The 15,285-nt window shown below is 38.0% G+C and overlaps 1 protein-coding gene across 1 annotated transcript; it reads left to right on the top strand.

Annotated features, from left to right (window-relative positions):
* Nucleotides 1-1,630: 1,630 nt before the first annotated feature.
* LOC105723040 (protein NipSnap homolog 3A-like) lies at nt 1,631-4,623 on the top strand. Its single transcript, XM_064374433.1, has 2 exons — nt 1,631-1,694; nt 3,728-4,623. Exons 1-2 carry the CDS (start codon nt 1,631-1,633, stop codon nt 4,477-4,479), a joined length of 816 nt encoding a protein of 271 aa, XP_064230503.1. The 3' UTR covers nt 4,480-4,623.
* The last annotated feature ends 10,662 nt before the right edge of the window (nt 4,624-15,285 follow it).

Below are 15,285 nucleotides of genomic sequence, written 5' to 3'. Positions count from 1 at the left end.
CATTCAGATGTATTCTTTTTGTTCACTGGTAACTGTAGGAATTTTTAGAAATCAAGTTGCATTCTAGATGTTCACTGCTTTCAATAGTATGGATGTCATGAAAATGTTCCCTTATTTATCTGTATGCCTAATCATTAAACTGTAGTGCGAAGTAAATACTCAATAATTCACTTGAAACGCTCTCTAGTTACTGCAGATTTGAGTGTGATTATTTAAATGTCACCCAATGAAACAGAGTAGGATGATTACCAACCAGCTGCCCATCTAATATATTCCTCTTGAAAGGCATCAAAGCTCATGTGCCTGCAGGTAAGAAGCATGATATAATGATTTCATTATATCTTAATAAAACATGCTTCAGTTTACTACCATGAGCCAGGGAGGAGTGAAGAGAAAGTGGAATGGACTAAAAACTCTGAGAAATAAAGCACAGCTAAGGAGACAGCCAGAGAAGTTGTAGTTCTGAAATTGGCTGCTTTCTCTCCAAACACTAAGAGACTTTCTTTCTCATAGAGATAAGCTCATTTTTCTCACAAAGCTGGAAGGGAACATTTGGAAATTTAAAGAAACACACACATTGGTGTATAGGAAGAAAAATTTAACAATACAGTGAGACCCCCAGATCTTTCACACTGATATAAATTAAAACATAAGGCATGTCTATCCTGATAAAGACCAAATATACAATTATATAAGCCAATATTCATCATCTTTCTCAACATCGTCATCCACTGAGTGTTTACTGTGTTCCAACAGTTAAGTGCTTTCAAGGCAACCTCACAAAACCTTTATGAGCCAGGTACATTTATAAGCCCCTTTTTTCAAATGAAGAAATTAAAACCTACAAAAGTTGTAAATAACTTAGGCCAAAGTGGCTAAGCTACTAAAGATCCTCTTACTCCAAAGTCCCAGTCTTCCCAAAGAGCAAAGAAGAGATTAACATGGCTCTAGAATAAAAATACTGTGTAGTATTTGGAAGAAAATGAGCATTACAGGAAGAAGGAGAAAGCACACAGGATGAAAAGAAGAAAACAAGTTATGTTTGTGGTATAACTAGGAGACTGACAGTCAGTGGATCATTTGTATGAGAAATGGTAGGAAGCAAGCTAGAATAGAAGACTGGGGCAAATCGGTCAAATAGATTTAAATGCCAGTCTAAAACCCAGGGCAATTGGAAGCCATTGCACATTTTTTATCAGAGTCCAATACCTGAATAATCCTGTGCTTGTTTTAGGAAATCACACAAGATCATCAGCATTTACAGCTAAAATTAATTTTATTGACAATCTGGTTAAATACCTTTAATTTAGAGATTAGATACTGAGACTTATGTTAAGGATCCCTACTCTTTGCTACTTAAAAGTCAATATAAGTGAATATTACATTTAGCTGAGAAAAGAAATATCCAGTAACTGCCTTTTGAATATGAACCTTTTAATCACTGTTACATTATTTTATTCCTTGAGAATCTGTGATCTTCTAAAGAAAACAGATTCCTATTTTTATGGTAGGAACTTTACGAATGTAGACACTTAGTGAAGAAGTAATATAAGTGGTACCAATAACAGAAAATGGATTTAGGAGAAGTAAGTGACATGAATTGGGGGAAAGTCATAGGCCCATTATAGTCATGTTCCCCAAGACCCCCAGAACGCCCTTCACCCATAACTACTCACTGACATGGTGGCTGTCAGGTGAATGCCATGGAGCTTGCTGGGCAAGGAGCATGGAGAAGATCAACCAGAAAATGCCTCGAGTCACTTGCCTGTGTAAAATAGCTCCCCTTTCAGGCTCTTTGCATTCTGCACTTCCTCAGTAATCAGCTACATCAGATCCTCTTCTTATTTCATTTCATTCATTTTTTTAAGAGATACGGTCTCACTGTATTGTCCAGGATTGCCTCAAATTCTCAGGCTTGCCTCAAACTTCCAGGGCTAAAGCCATTCTCCTGCGTCAAGTCTTAGGCTGCCAAGAAAAAGTCCCAGAAGTGCTTGTTCCAAATCTGAGAGCGGAACTTTGGTTTGCTTCATATATTGTTTGATTTTTAGGCTAGGGAAGCAAATGCATCCTTAAAACCAACTTATGTCCTTCCTGCCTCTGGGAAGGCTTCTGCAACAGCAGACTTCTTCAAACACAGAAATTATATTTCTAAAAAATGGTGTGGAAAAGCCATGTCTAATAAATTTCAGTTCTCATAACATAGGAGTTAAGAAAAGGTAAGCAATAAAAATGTCATTGACTATATGCATTCACATGTGAGACAAACATAGATAATGCAAATAAAAGTTGTGAAGGCTACCCACTTTCAAAACAAAACATTGACGAACTTTAAAGTTTTTGCTATATTCCTTCTTCTGAACCAGCTTCTTCAGATCTTTAAGAAATATTGCAATAGTATTGAGATCTAAGGAGAACACAGATCTATAATAACAGAGGTCTAAGATCTAGAACATAGATATAAAAGATCTATGTTCTCCTCCATATTTTAAGTTTTGCTTCTTAGAAAGGACTTGACACAATGCTTACTGGTTTTTAAATTATTGTCTTTTGTATGAGCATTTTCTCGTTTCACACACATCTTCGCCAAAAAAATAAAGGTTTTGTTACTTTTTGTTTGATTTCCTTTCCAATTAACTTGGTGCATTAGGGTAAGTTTTAGCTGTATTTTCTCCATAAACTGAAAGGGTAGACATACTTTCTCCGTGGACAACCCCACAGGGCCACCATCATTTGCTAAAGAACAGTTGCGGCCGGGCGTGGTGGCTCAAGCCTGTAATCCCAGCACTTTGGGAGGCCGAGAGGGGTGGATCACGAGGTCAAGAGATCGAGACCATCCTGGTCAACATGGTGAAACCCCGTCTCTACTAATACAAAAAACTTAGCTGGGCATGGTGGCTCGTGCCTGTAATCCCAGCTACTCAGGAGGTTGAGGCAGGAGAATTGCCTGAACCCAGTAGGCGGAGGTTGCCGTGAGCCGAGATCGTGCCATTGCACTCCAGCCTGGTTAACGAAAGCGAAACTCCGTCTCAAAAAAACAAACAAACAAACAAAAAACAGTTGCTACGGCACTCAACACCTCTCCTTCCTTCTCCATGGACGACGCACGCACAACCCCTGCACATTTACGAATCTACACAACTGCGCACTGCAGCGAAAGAGTTGAGTGGGGGCCCAGAAAGGTGCAGCAGGAATGATCCCAGCGTTCAGTTAATTCTAACGTCATCTCTAACGTTTGGGTAAAGAACGTTCCAGGAAACCAACGGGGACCAAGGTTAAGAGAAAGACACCGGGCCGGGCGCGGTGGCTCACGCCTGTAATCCCAGCACTTTGGGAGGCCGAGGCGGGTAGATCACGAGGTCAGGAGATCGAGACCATCCTGGTCAACATGGTGAAACCCCGTCTCTACCGAAAATACAAAAAATTAGCTGGGCACGGTGGCGCGTGCCTGTAGTCCCAGCTACTCAGGAGGCTGAGGCAGGAGAATTGCCTGAACCCAGGAGGCGGAGGTTGCGGTGAGCCGAGATCACGCCATTGCACTCCAGCCTGGGTAACAAGAGTGAAACTCCGTCTCAAAAAAAAAAAGAAAAGAAAAGAAAAGAAAGATACCAAGCTACTGCGACCCGCTGCGCCTCCAGCGCCGGGGTGGAGCTGACCCCGCCATGCCCCGCCCCAGCCTGCGTCCGCCAATGGTCCAGGAGCTGCTCCTTTCCGCTGGGAAAATCTTGAGGAGTCTCAGAAAGGACACGGCTGGCTGCTTCTCTCAATGCTGAAGCCGCGCCCCTCAGAAGCAGCCTGACTAGGGCGCTGGCCTCAAGGACGCTCGCTTCTCAGGTGTGCTCATCTTTTGCTACAGGACCCAGACAATATGATGGAACATTCTATGAATTTCGTACTTATTACCTTAAACCCTCAAAGATGAATGAGTTCCTGGAAAATTTTAAGAAAAATGTTCATCTTCGGACAGCTCACTCTGAATTGGTTGGACACTGGAGTGCAGAATTTGGAGGCAGAACGAATAAAGCGTTTCATATTTGGAAGTATGATAATTTTGCCAAAGATAAGGAATGGCAAGAACAATTCCTCATTCCAAATTTGGCTCTCATTGATAAACAAGAGAGTGAGATTACTTACTTGGTACCATGGTGCAAATTAGAAAAACCTTCAAAAGAAGGAGTCTATGAACTGGCCACTTTTCAGATGAAACCTGGTGGGCCAGCTCTGTGGGGTGATGCATTTAAAAGGGCAGTTCGTGCTCACGTCAATCTAGGCTACACAAAACTAGCTGGAGTGTTCCACACAGAATACGGAGTACTCAACAAAGTTTACGTTCTTTGGTGGAATGAGAGTGCAGATAGTCGTGCAGCTGGGAGACATAAGTCCCATGAGGATCCCAGAGTTGTGGCGGCTGTTCGGGAAAGTGTCAACTACCTAGTGTCTCAGCAGAATATGATTCTGATTCCTACGTCATTTCACCATTGAAATAGTTTTCTACTGAAATACAAAACATTTCATTAACTGCTATGAGATCTGTCTGCTAATGGTGCTTAAATTCTCCCAAGAGGTTCTCACTTTTATTTGAAGGAGGTGGTAAGTTAATTTGCTATGTTTCTTGCATTTTGAAGTCTACATTTGGTACTACCACTTCAAAAAATAGTTGTTTACTTTCTTCATGATATTTCAGTATCTGTCATACATTAAAAAATACTTGTCACTGTTTTAAGATCTTGACTCTTCATTTGCTTCAGACTATCTCTTCTACTGTATTTTGACAACTCTTTGTTTTATAGCATTTTCTTATATTCAAATGATAATGGTAACATTTCCATGCTTGTAACAGCATTTTTAAATTATTAATATATTTTTTCAACCTTTCCATCATGTCTGTTTTCCTGGGGTTTTTTTTTTGTCCAGTGAATTTTATTTTGTAATACCAAGTAGGATTCATGAATATTAACATATTTCTTTACTATAAAATAACACATTGTCATTTGTGACATCTATATTAACTACGGTTTTCACATTAGTTATTTGACACTTACTTGGAAAATGATGATGTTAGGTCCTGGTATTAAAAATCTAGAAAAAACTTTTGGTTTATGTGCTGAAATGTCTTTATTTACAATTAGTTTTAACTACTATTTACTTCATTTTTGATCTTTGTTTAACAAAGATAGTTGAGATATCCGTTTGTTTTAATGTGATCTTTATGGATATGGAAATGTTTGCCCTAATAAAAGCCTACATATACATTCTGGAAAAAAAAAAAAAGAACAGTTGCTATATGTTTTTGTGTTCACATGTACTCAATTAAATGTGGCTTATATTAAAAATAGCACAGATGTTTTGTTACAAAACCAAGATTAGAAAAAAATTACTACAGCCAACTCCACATAATCTCTCTTGCCGTTTAGTTTCTACCATTCTTTGAGTCAAACTATCAGCACTGAACATCTATTTGCTTCCCATTATTCAGCATTTCTCTTTGGTGCTTCACATCGTTTCTTTTTTTTTTTTTTTTTTAATTTCTATCACAGTACCACTCTCTCCCCACAACTACAATTGCTCAAATAATTAAATAAGGACTACCCTGGTTTAGATAGTGCCCTTTCATATGTTTTCTCATTCAACTTTTATAAAAATTAGTTTTACAAAACCTTAAAGTTATGTGATTCCAATTGGCAATATGCAGCAATATGTTAATCTTTAATCCAACAATCCCACTCTTAGGAATTTATTGCAAGGATCAAAATGTATATACCAACTCTATATATTAAAATAAGTATTAGTAATACCAGGTTTTTAAATGACCACCATGTCCAGTAATAGGAAATTGGTTAAATAAGTTATGAAATATTTGTATGATGTAATAATGAATCCATTGCCCACGATCATGTTAAACATCAAAAGAAGCATCTAAAACTATCTATATTATGACATAAACTTGGATGTATTTATTGATATGTACACCAAAGAGCCAAAACTGTATTTCACAAAATGGTAGGCTTATCAGTGCTTTTTATCTCTAAGCTTTCCTCTCTTTTCTCTTTAATTATAAATAGTATGTATCTTATGTGAGATACATATGTGTGTATATATCCATATGTATATAATTTGTACCAAGGTACTTATCATAATTTTACTTTTAAGAAAAATGACACTTATGTTACTACTTACATATGACCCAGAAATTTCACTCCTATGTATGTACCCAAAAGAATAAAAATCTATGATCACACAAATATTTGTACATAAATTTAGATAGCAGCATTACTAACAATAGTCAAAAGGTGGAAATAATCCACATGTCCACTTGATGAATTTTAAAATGTGGTAGCCATACAATGGTTGTCAGCCATAAAAAAAGTATATGTTATATTGTTAGAAAGACACTTTTTTTTTTTTTACCTTTTATGATTTCTAAAGTGAAGATATGCCTTAAAACTGATAATATCTTCCAGGTACTCCTAGCCATGTGGTAATTTTAAAGATAGGATAGGAGCATTTTAACCAATTTATTCTATATAACTTTCCTTTCATTATAAGCACAAGTCAGATGTGACATGAAAACAGAAGTATTTAAGTCTAAAGAAGCTCTTTCAAGTGACATAAAATAACTGTGCATCTTAAATTGAAAACGTCTTAAATTGAGTGAAATAGGACAGCCACAGTGGCTCACGCCTATAACCAAGCACTTCGGGAGGCTGAGGTGGGAGGATGACTTGAGGCCAGGAGTTGGAGACTAGCCTGGGCAAAATAGTGAGATGTCATCTCTGGGGAAAAAAAAATATATATATATGTATACACACACAGACACACACACACACACACAATTTGTGAATTTAAAGTAATCCAAATTAATATCTCATTAGGCTTTTTAAAACTTGATTCTAAAGCTTATATAAAAAAACAAAACTGAAAATTCTCACAAAAGTTATAAAATTATGTTCATAAAGGGGGTATTAGTGCTGTCAAATATTAAAGTGTATGTTGAAGCCAAACCAATTTGAGCATCAGATCACTGGCATAGAGTTGAGAGCACTGAAGTAGCCTCATTTACAGGAATGTTTTGTGTGGTCAACAGTGGTATGTGATTGTGATGAAAATACTGAATTCTTTAGTAAATAGTATTGGATGAACTGAGTAGCCATGTGGGAAAAGATGGAACTAGATTGCTATCTCACAGTTTTATATATATATTTATAAATATATCTCTATATATATATGTATATGTCCCTTCACTTAAAGCAGGGACAGTTTTAGCTGTGGGTTTTGAAAAACTTGTGTGCTCTACAAATAAAAAGCTACTTTTGTTGTTACTTTTGGCCCCCAGGAGAAATGGGAGTCCTTTTCAGAGAGCATGGGAGATACACGAGTCCTTTGCAGTATTCTTCTCTACCTCTGAGAGTGAAATTAGAGTGTAAAGCACTTTGGGAGGTGGCCAGGCACACAGCTAGGCTCGTTGCAGAGCAGAGCTGCTGTCCACATGGGGTGTCTCCAGTCATCATGAGCCATGTCAGAAAGAATTAATTACATTTCATATGCAAGCATGTTCCCTGTTTGACTGTGCTGTTGTTTTTAAAGACAGTGTCATTGACAATGCTTGAACGTGATAGCCCTGCCTCAATGTGTTCTATGTAATAATGCGTGGGCTTGGTAAGGAGGCAGGGATGGGGGAGAAGGAGGGAGAATGGATGTATCAATTAGGGAAAGGTGTCTCTTCATTTGAACATGGATGGGCTCAAAACCCTCCTCATACTACTCAGTATTTGACTGGACACTACCAGTTGTGTGTCTAGACTTTGTGTGTGTGTGTGTGTGTGTGTGTGTATGTGTGTGTGTGGGTCTGTGTGTCTGTCTCCAAGTCTGAGCAGCACCTCCTACTTCCTGTGTTAGCATGTTACTCAGAACCTTGGATAGACCCCATCCCTACTAAAAACACAATACATGTATGTTCTAAGAAATTTATCGATGATTGGTGAGAGGATGTTGATTGAAACAAGCTCATTTCCCATTTAAAACTGAGGCCAGCTCACGTTTACTGAAGAGGGTTCTTGGCTCTTACTTTGTAGCAAGAACTCCTAAGTAAATCAAGCCTAATCAAGAGTTTCTGGCTGAAAGTCAAGATCTCTCAGGTTAGACCCAATTTTACAATTGTAACTGGGCAAATTCTCATAGAGACAAGGGGCCAAAGACTGTGCCTATGGAATCTAATGTCTTTTAATGTTGACTTCAATCCAGTAAAACCCTTATTAAACCATTTAACTGTAAAATTGGGCCTTGGGTAGGCAGTGCACCCTCTGAAATTAGAGGACAGGAGATTTGGATTTGCTAACCAGCCTTCTGCCAGTCAGCCAGCCACTCACTTTCAAGTGACAAGCCTTAGGTGAGTCACTTTCTGTCTGTGTTTTTCGATTTTTGCACAGTGATTTATGTGGGCCTTAAGGCCCACTGGGAAATGATCCCTTTTTCAGCTCAGTGCCTGATTTGTTGAGTATACTTGTCAATCTGGACTTCAATACACCTATGATTTGGATTAATTCTATTACCTCTGCTAGAAATTAACACAGAAAATTCACAGTTGATGGACAAGAATGAGAATCAGTGCTAAAGCATGAAAATATAACCGGATTCTTTATTACTAAATGAATGCTCAATTCAAGTGGACACAGATCACTCATTCTGACTTCATCAGCTATGGCACTTAGAGACAACTTTTTCAAAATCCACAGCTAAAACTGTCCCTGCTTTAAGTGCTATTGCAGTATACTTAAAGCATATATATACATATATAAAAATTTACATACATATATAGATATATTCGCATATATATCTGGGTGCTCCTGTGTTGGGTGGAGATAGATTTTGAATTGTTATATTTCCTTGCTGAATTGACCCCTTTATCATTATACAGTGACCTTCTTTATCTCTTCTTATGGTTTTTGTCTTGAAATCTATTTTGTCTGATATAAGTGTAGTGACTCCTGCTCTTTCTAGTCAGAACTAGAAGGAGAGTGTCATGAAGAATTTCAAAGTATTGTGATGGAGACTGAAAGAAAATGTATGATCAATAAATAAGGGAAATGGCTTGGCTCTAAGCCAGGAGATTGGGTTTTATCTGATGAGTGATAGGAATATACAAAATAAAGTATATAATGCATACAGTGGCCTGGATGACCCAGAAGAGAAAGTTTAGTTAGAACACTGTTGTGGGCTCAGCACCTTCTAGCTTGAAACCATGTCTTTTATACTTCCCTGTATAACCTCTGCACAGAAACTGGAGTAACATGCAAATAGATAAATATTTATTGAGTGAGAAAATTGGATAAAGAGAGGTAGACTTAAATGATAGTCATTGGAAAAGAACAATTTCATACTGGGAAATCAGTTGAGTTTGGCGAAAGCATGGATAAGGGTTAACAAGTCTGGAGAAGTCACATAAGGCTATCATGTTTGAAGCTTTGAAACTGGAAATCAAGAAAAGCATGAGCAATTGAATAAACTATAATGAAAACTCCCAGATCTCAAAAATGTGACAATAAAAAATTAAGTGTCAACGAATGTTAACAAAATAACATCCAATAAGGAATGTATGGGGAGGTGACAGTTAGGAAATTTCCAGTTCCCATGAAACTATCCAGCGACTCAGACTGACAAGAGAGTCTTCTATCTTCATCATGTGGCTACCAAGATCCTCCTCAGCCTCCATGCAGCAGAGATCAAAAATTACTTGGGAGGTCTGATTTGGCCAGGCATGTCACTTTAATATTCTACTATTTTATCTAACACTTGCAAAAGAGGCTGGCAAGAGGAGCCTAGCTGAGTGGCTGGGAGGAAAAGGAAATGGTTTGGTGAACAGCCCACTCTTCTTTGTCACGTTGGCAAAAGAGGCCAGTAGATTTTCCCTGTAAGAGATGCTAACAGGAGTTCTTCAGGCTGAAATAAAAGAACACCAGCATGAACTCAAGATATAAGAGGAAATAAAGAAGACTGGCAAGGTAACTTTATATAGGAGCCACTGTTACTGTACTTTTGGCTTGTACTTCTTTTCCCTATATGATTTAAAGGGCAAGTGCATAAAACAATCATTATAAATCTATGGTAATGAGTTCCCAATATATATTGACATAATCTGTGACAATAACAATATAAAGGGGAGGAAAGGAGATGGATAGAAGCAGAATGTTCTATACTATTGAAACTAAGTTGGTTATAAATTGGGTTACTGTTAAAGCTAGATAGTTAAAAGTTTAAGACGCTAAGTGTAATTTCCCAGATAACCACTAAGAAAATAACTTTAAAAAATACAGAAAGAAAAATGGCAAACTATAAAAAAAAAATCAACAGAATATCAAAAAATGGTGGCAGTAATGGAGAAATTGAAGAGCAGCAACAACAACAAAAAACACTACAGAAAATGAAATTAAATGACAGAAGTACGTCTTTTCTTATCAGTCATTATTTTCAACGTAACTGGATCAAACTCTGCTACTCATAAGACAGAAAATGGCAGAATGAACAAAAAATGATCCATCTACATACTGTTTACAAGAGAGTCATTTTAAATACAAAAACACAAAAAGTTTGAATAAAAACAATGAACAAATATATTTCATGCAAATGGCATCCAAAAGAGAGCTGGGTGGCTATATTGCTATCATACAAAATAGATTTCAAGTCAAAAACTTTACAAGAGTGAAATAAAGACACATGTGTGTGTGTGTGTTGTGTGTGTGTGTGTGTGTGTGTGAGATGGAGTCTTGCTCTGTCACCCAAACTGGAGTGCAGTGGTACAATCTTGGCTCACTGGAACCTCTGCCTTCCAGGTTCAAGAAATTTTCCTGCCTAGCCTCCCAAGTAGCTGGGACTACATGTACACACCACCGTGCTCAGCTAATTTTTGTATTTTTAGTAGAGACAGGTTTTCACCATATTGGTCAGGCTGGTCTTGAACTCCTGACCTTGTGATCCACCCAACTCAGATTCCCAGAGTGCTGGGATCATAGGCATGAGCCACCACACCTGGCCAAAGACATTATATATTGATAAAAGTTGCCCTATATCAAGAAAACATAAAAATTATATACCCATCTAATGACAACACTCCCAAAACATGTGAAACTAAAATTAACAAAATTGAAGGCATAGTTTTACAATATCTGGAGACTTCATTACTCCATTTTCAATAGTGAATAAAGTAACCAGACAGAAGATTAATAGACCAATTGTATCTAATACTTAACACAATAGACCAATTGTATCTAATACTCAGAAAGCACTTCACTCAACAGTAGCAGAGTATACAATTTTCTCAAATGCATATGGAACATTCTTTAAGATAGATCATGTGTTAAGTCCACAAAACATCTTAATAAATTTAAAAAGGTTGAAATCATAGTTTTTTTTCTGACTACTGTGCAATGTAATTACCATCAATAACAGAAGAAAAATTTTTGAAAAACTCACAAATATGTGGAAATTTTTCTAAAAATCACAGTCTTAAACAACATTAGATCAGAAAAGAAATCACAATACCAACAAGAAATAAATAAAGGTAAAAACAAACCATAAACCACCAAAGCCTACTCTAGAAGAAATAGGAAATATGAATAGAGCTAAAACAAATAAAGAGGTTTAATCAGTGATGAAAAACCTCCTAATGAAGGAAAACCCAAGATCAGAAGCTTTCATTGGTGAATTGTGCCAAACAATTAAAGAAGAATTAACACCAGTCCTCAAACATTTTCAAAAAGAGAAGAGGAGGAAACATATCCTACCTCCTTCTGTGAAAATAGCACTATCCTAATACAGACAAAGACCCAAGAAGAAAAGGAAAACTATAGACCATTATTCCTTATCAATATAGATGCAAAAGTCCTCAAAATAGTATCAATAAACTGAATTCAGAATATTGAAAGTATTGTACACTATGACCAATTGGGATTTTTCCCAATAATAAAAGAAGGATTCAACATATGAAATCAGTCGGTTTAATAAACTACATAATTGAATAAAAGAAAAACCTATATGATCATCTCAATTGATACAGAAAAAGCACTTAAACTCTAACACTCTTTCATGATAAAAATAATCAATATACTAGGAATATAAGGAAACTTTCTAAACATGCTGTGGCCATAGGAAAAACACAACTTTTATTCTCAGTGGTGAAAGACTGAAAGCTTTTCCCCTAAGATCAAGAGCAAGACAATGATGCCCACTTTCACTCTTCTATTTAACGTAATACTTAAAAGTTGTAGTCAGATCAAATATGCAGGAAAGAGAAATAAAAATATCCAGATTGGAAAAGAAGTCAATCTTATATGTCAAAAACTATAAAGAATATACACACATATACATACATATACACAAAGCTATCAAAACCAATAAATGAACTCATAAAATTTCAAGATATTAAATCATTGCACAACTGGTTTATTTGGATTCTTACATACAATCAATTGAAAGGAGATTAAGAGAACAATTGTGTTTACAGTAACATAATAAAAATAAAATAATTAGGAATAAATTTAACAAAGGAGTCACAAGACTTGTATACTGAAAATGATAAACCATTGTTGAAAGATATTAAAGAAGGCCTAAATAATTGGAAAACTGAAACCTGATTCATAGTCAGAATCATATATCTGATTTTGTTCATATATCTGCAAAGGGGTTAATATCTTACAGCTTTATAATGTGAAGATGACAATATTATTGAAATAATTGGCAGATTTAATGCAATCCCTATCTAAATTCCAACAGAATTTTTCACAGAAATAAAGAAAACCATTCTAAAATTTATATGGAATTTCAAGGGACCCTGAATGGCTAAAACAATTTTGTAATAGAACAAATTTGGAGGTCTCAAATTTTCTGATTTCAAAACTCAAAATAAAGCTATAATTTAAAAAAGCAATGGGATATTGGCGTAGCGATAGACCTATAAACCAATGGAATAGAATTGAGAGCCCAGAAAGAAACCCTCAAATCCATGGCCAATTGATTTATGACAATGACGCCAAGATCCTACAGAGCAGTCTTTTCAACAAATGGTGCTGAGACAACTGGATTTTCACATGCAAGAAAATAAAGTTGGACTCTTACCTTATACCATACACAGATATTAATTTAATATGGGTCAGAGACTTTTATTTGAGAGCACACATTATAAACCCAGAACAAAACTGTGGCAAATCTTCATGGCCATGGATTTAGCAATAATTTTTAAATATGATATTAAAATCACGGGTAACAACAAAAGATAAATTTCATCAGAATTAAAAATTTTTGTCTATGAAAAGACACTATAAATAGAGTGAAGTACAATCTACACAATGGGAGAAAATTGCATGTCACGTATCTGATAAGGGGTTAATATTCAAAATACATATGAGCCCCTATAACCCAACAAATACAAAAAATACATAAAAGGTTACAAAGGGCAAGATGGCCGATTAGGAGGAAGTCGGGATTGCAGATCCGAAAGAAGGCGCAGAGGGTGAGTGGACGCCGCATTTCCAGACAGATTTTTACTGACCACAGACCAGGGGATTAACAGGAGGAGGAGCTGCACGGGTCACCAGCGCCGCTGGTTTGAGCGGAGCGGTGCGCCGCTCGGCCTACGCCCTGAGGCGGGGGGCGGCGGATCCACGTACAGAGCGAGAGAGACTGAATCACCTCTGAGCCAGCAAGGGGAGCTGAAGCAGGGATTCAAGCCAGGACACTCCGGGCAAGGGCGTGCCACGAATCTCAGAGCCACTGCTTTGGCTGATGCAGCGGCTCACAGGGCAGCGGATTTTTACTGCCCACAGACCAGGAGATTCACAGGTGGAGAAGCTCCACGGGTTGCCAGCGCCGCTGGTTGGACTGGCGCGGCTGCTCTGCCTGCACCCGAGGCAGGCAGCAGCGGCCCCTTGTGCAGAGTGAGTGAGACCGGATCCCCTCTGGGCCAGCAAGGGGAACTGAGGCAGGGACTCAACCCAAGAGATTCCCGGGCAAAGAGGACACCTCCGGAAACACGGCTGAACACGGGACGGTCCAGCTCTGTGGAGGAGGGGCGTCACCCACCGGGAAACACCCTGCAGTTCCCAGGACAATTTGCCCACAGCAGCTCAACGAAGCCTCTGCAGGCTGAGTGTGACTAGGCTGCCACCTTGTGGGCAGGGAAAACCATTGCAACAGCGGAAAATCATAACACCCTAATTCCCTGGGACAGACCACCTAGGGGGAAGAAAAGGGGGTTTATGAGTTCAGCTACTGCAGACTTAAAATTACCAAAATTGGAAAGACAGCAACTACAAAGTCGATAGGTGGATAAATCCACAAAGATGGGAAGAAACCAGCGCAAAAAGGATGAAAACACCCAAAACCAGAACACCTCTCCTACAAGGGAGAACAACTCCTCACCAGCAAGGGAACAAGACTGGATGGAGAATGAGCATGATGAAATGACAGAATCAGCTTTCAGAAAATGGATAATAAGAAACTTCCGTAAGCTAAAAGAACATGTTCTAACCCAATGCAAAGAAACTAAGAACCTTGAAAAAAGACTTGACGAAATGTTAACGAGAATGGACAACTTAGAGAGGAATATGAGCGAATTGATGGAGCTGAAAAACACAACACGAGAACTTCGCGAAGCATGCACAAGTTTCAACAGCCGAATTGACCAAGCAGAAGAAAGGATATCAGAGGTCGAAGATCAACTCAATGAAATAAAACAAGAAGGCAAGATTAGAGAAAACAGGGTAAAAAGGAATGAACAGAGTCAACAAGAAATATGGGACTATGTGAAAAGACCTAATCTACGTTTGATAGGTGTACCTGAATGTGACGAAGAGAATGCATCCAAGCTGGAAAATACTCTTCAGGATATTATCCAGGAAAACTTCCCCAACCTAGCAAGGCAGGCCAATATTGAAGTCCAGGAAATACAGAGAACACCACAAAGATATTCCTCTAGAAGAGCAACCCCAAGGCACATAATCATCAGATTCGCCAGGGTTGAAATGAAGGAGAAAATACTAAGGGCAGTCAGAGAGAAAGATCGGGTTACCCACAAAGGGAAGCCCATCAGACTTACAGCAGATCTCTCAGCAGAAACCTTACAGGCCAGAAGAGAGTGGGGGCCGATATTCAACATCCTTAAAGAAAAGAACTTTCAACCCAGAATTTCATATCCAGCCAAACTAAGCTTCATAAGTGAAGGAAAAATAAAATCCTTTGAGAACAAGCAAGCACTCAGAGATTTCATCACCACCAGACCAGCTTTACAAGAGCTCCTGA

This window comes from Aotus nancymaae, unplaced genomic scaffold, assembly GCF_030222135.1.
Source record: "Aotus nancymaae isolate 86718 unplaced genomic scaffold, 86718_ANA_hifiasm-v0.15.2.pri h1tg000011l, whole genome shotgun sequence".
Taxonomy (NCBI): domain Eukaryota; kingdom Metazoa; phylum Chordata; class Mammalia; order Primates; family Aotidae; genus Aotus; species Aotus nancymaae.
The sequence above is the reverse complement of the archived record's forward strand: the minus strand, read 5'-3'. Positions and strand labels throughout refer to the sequence as shown.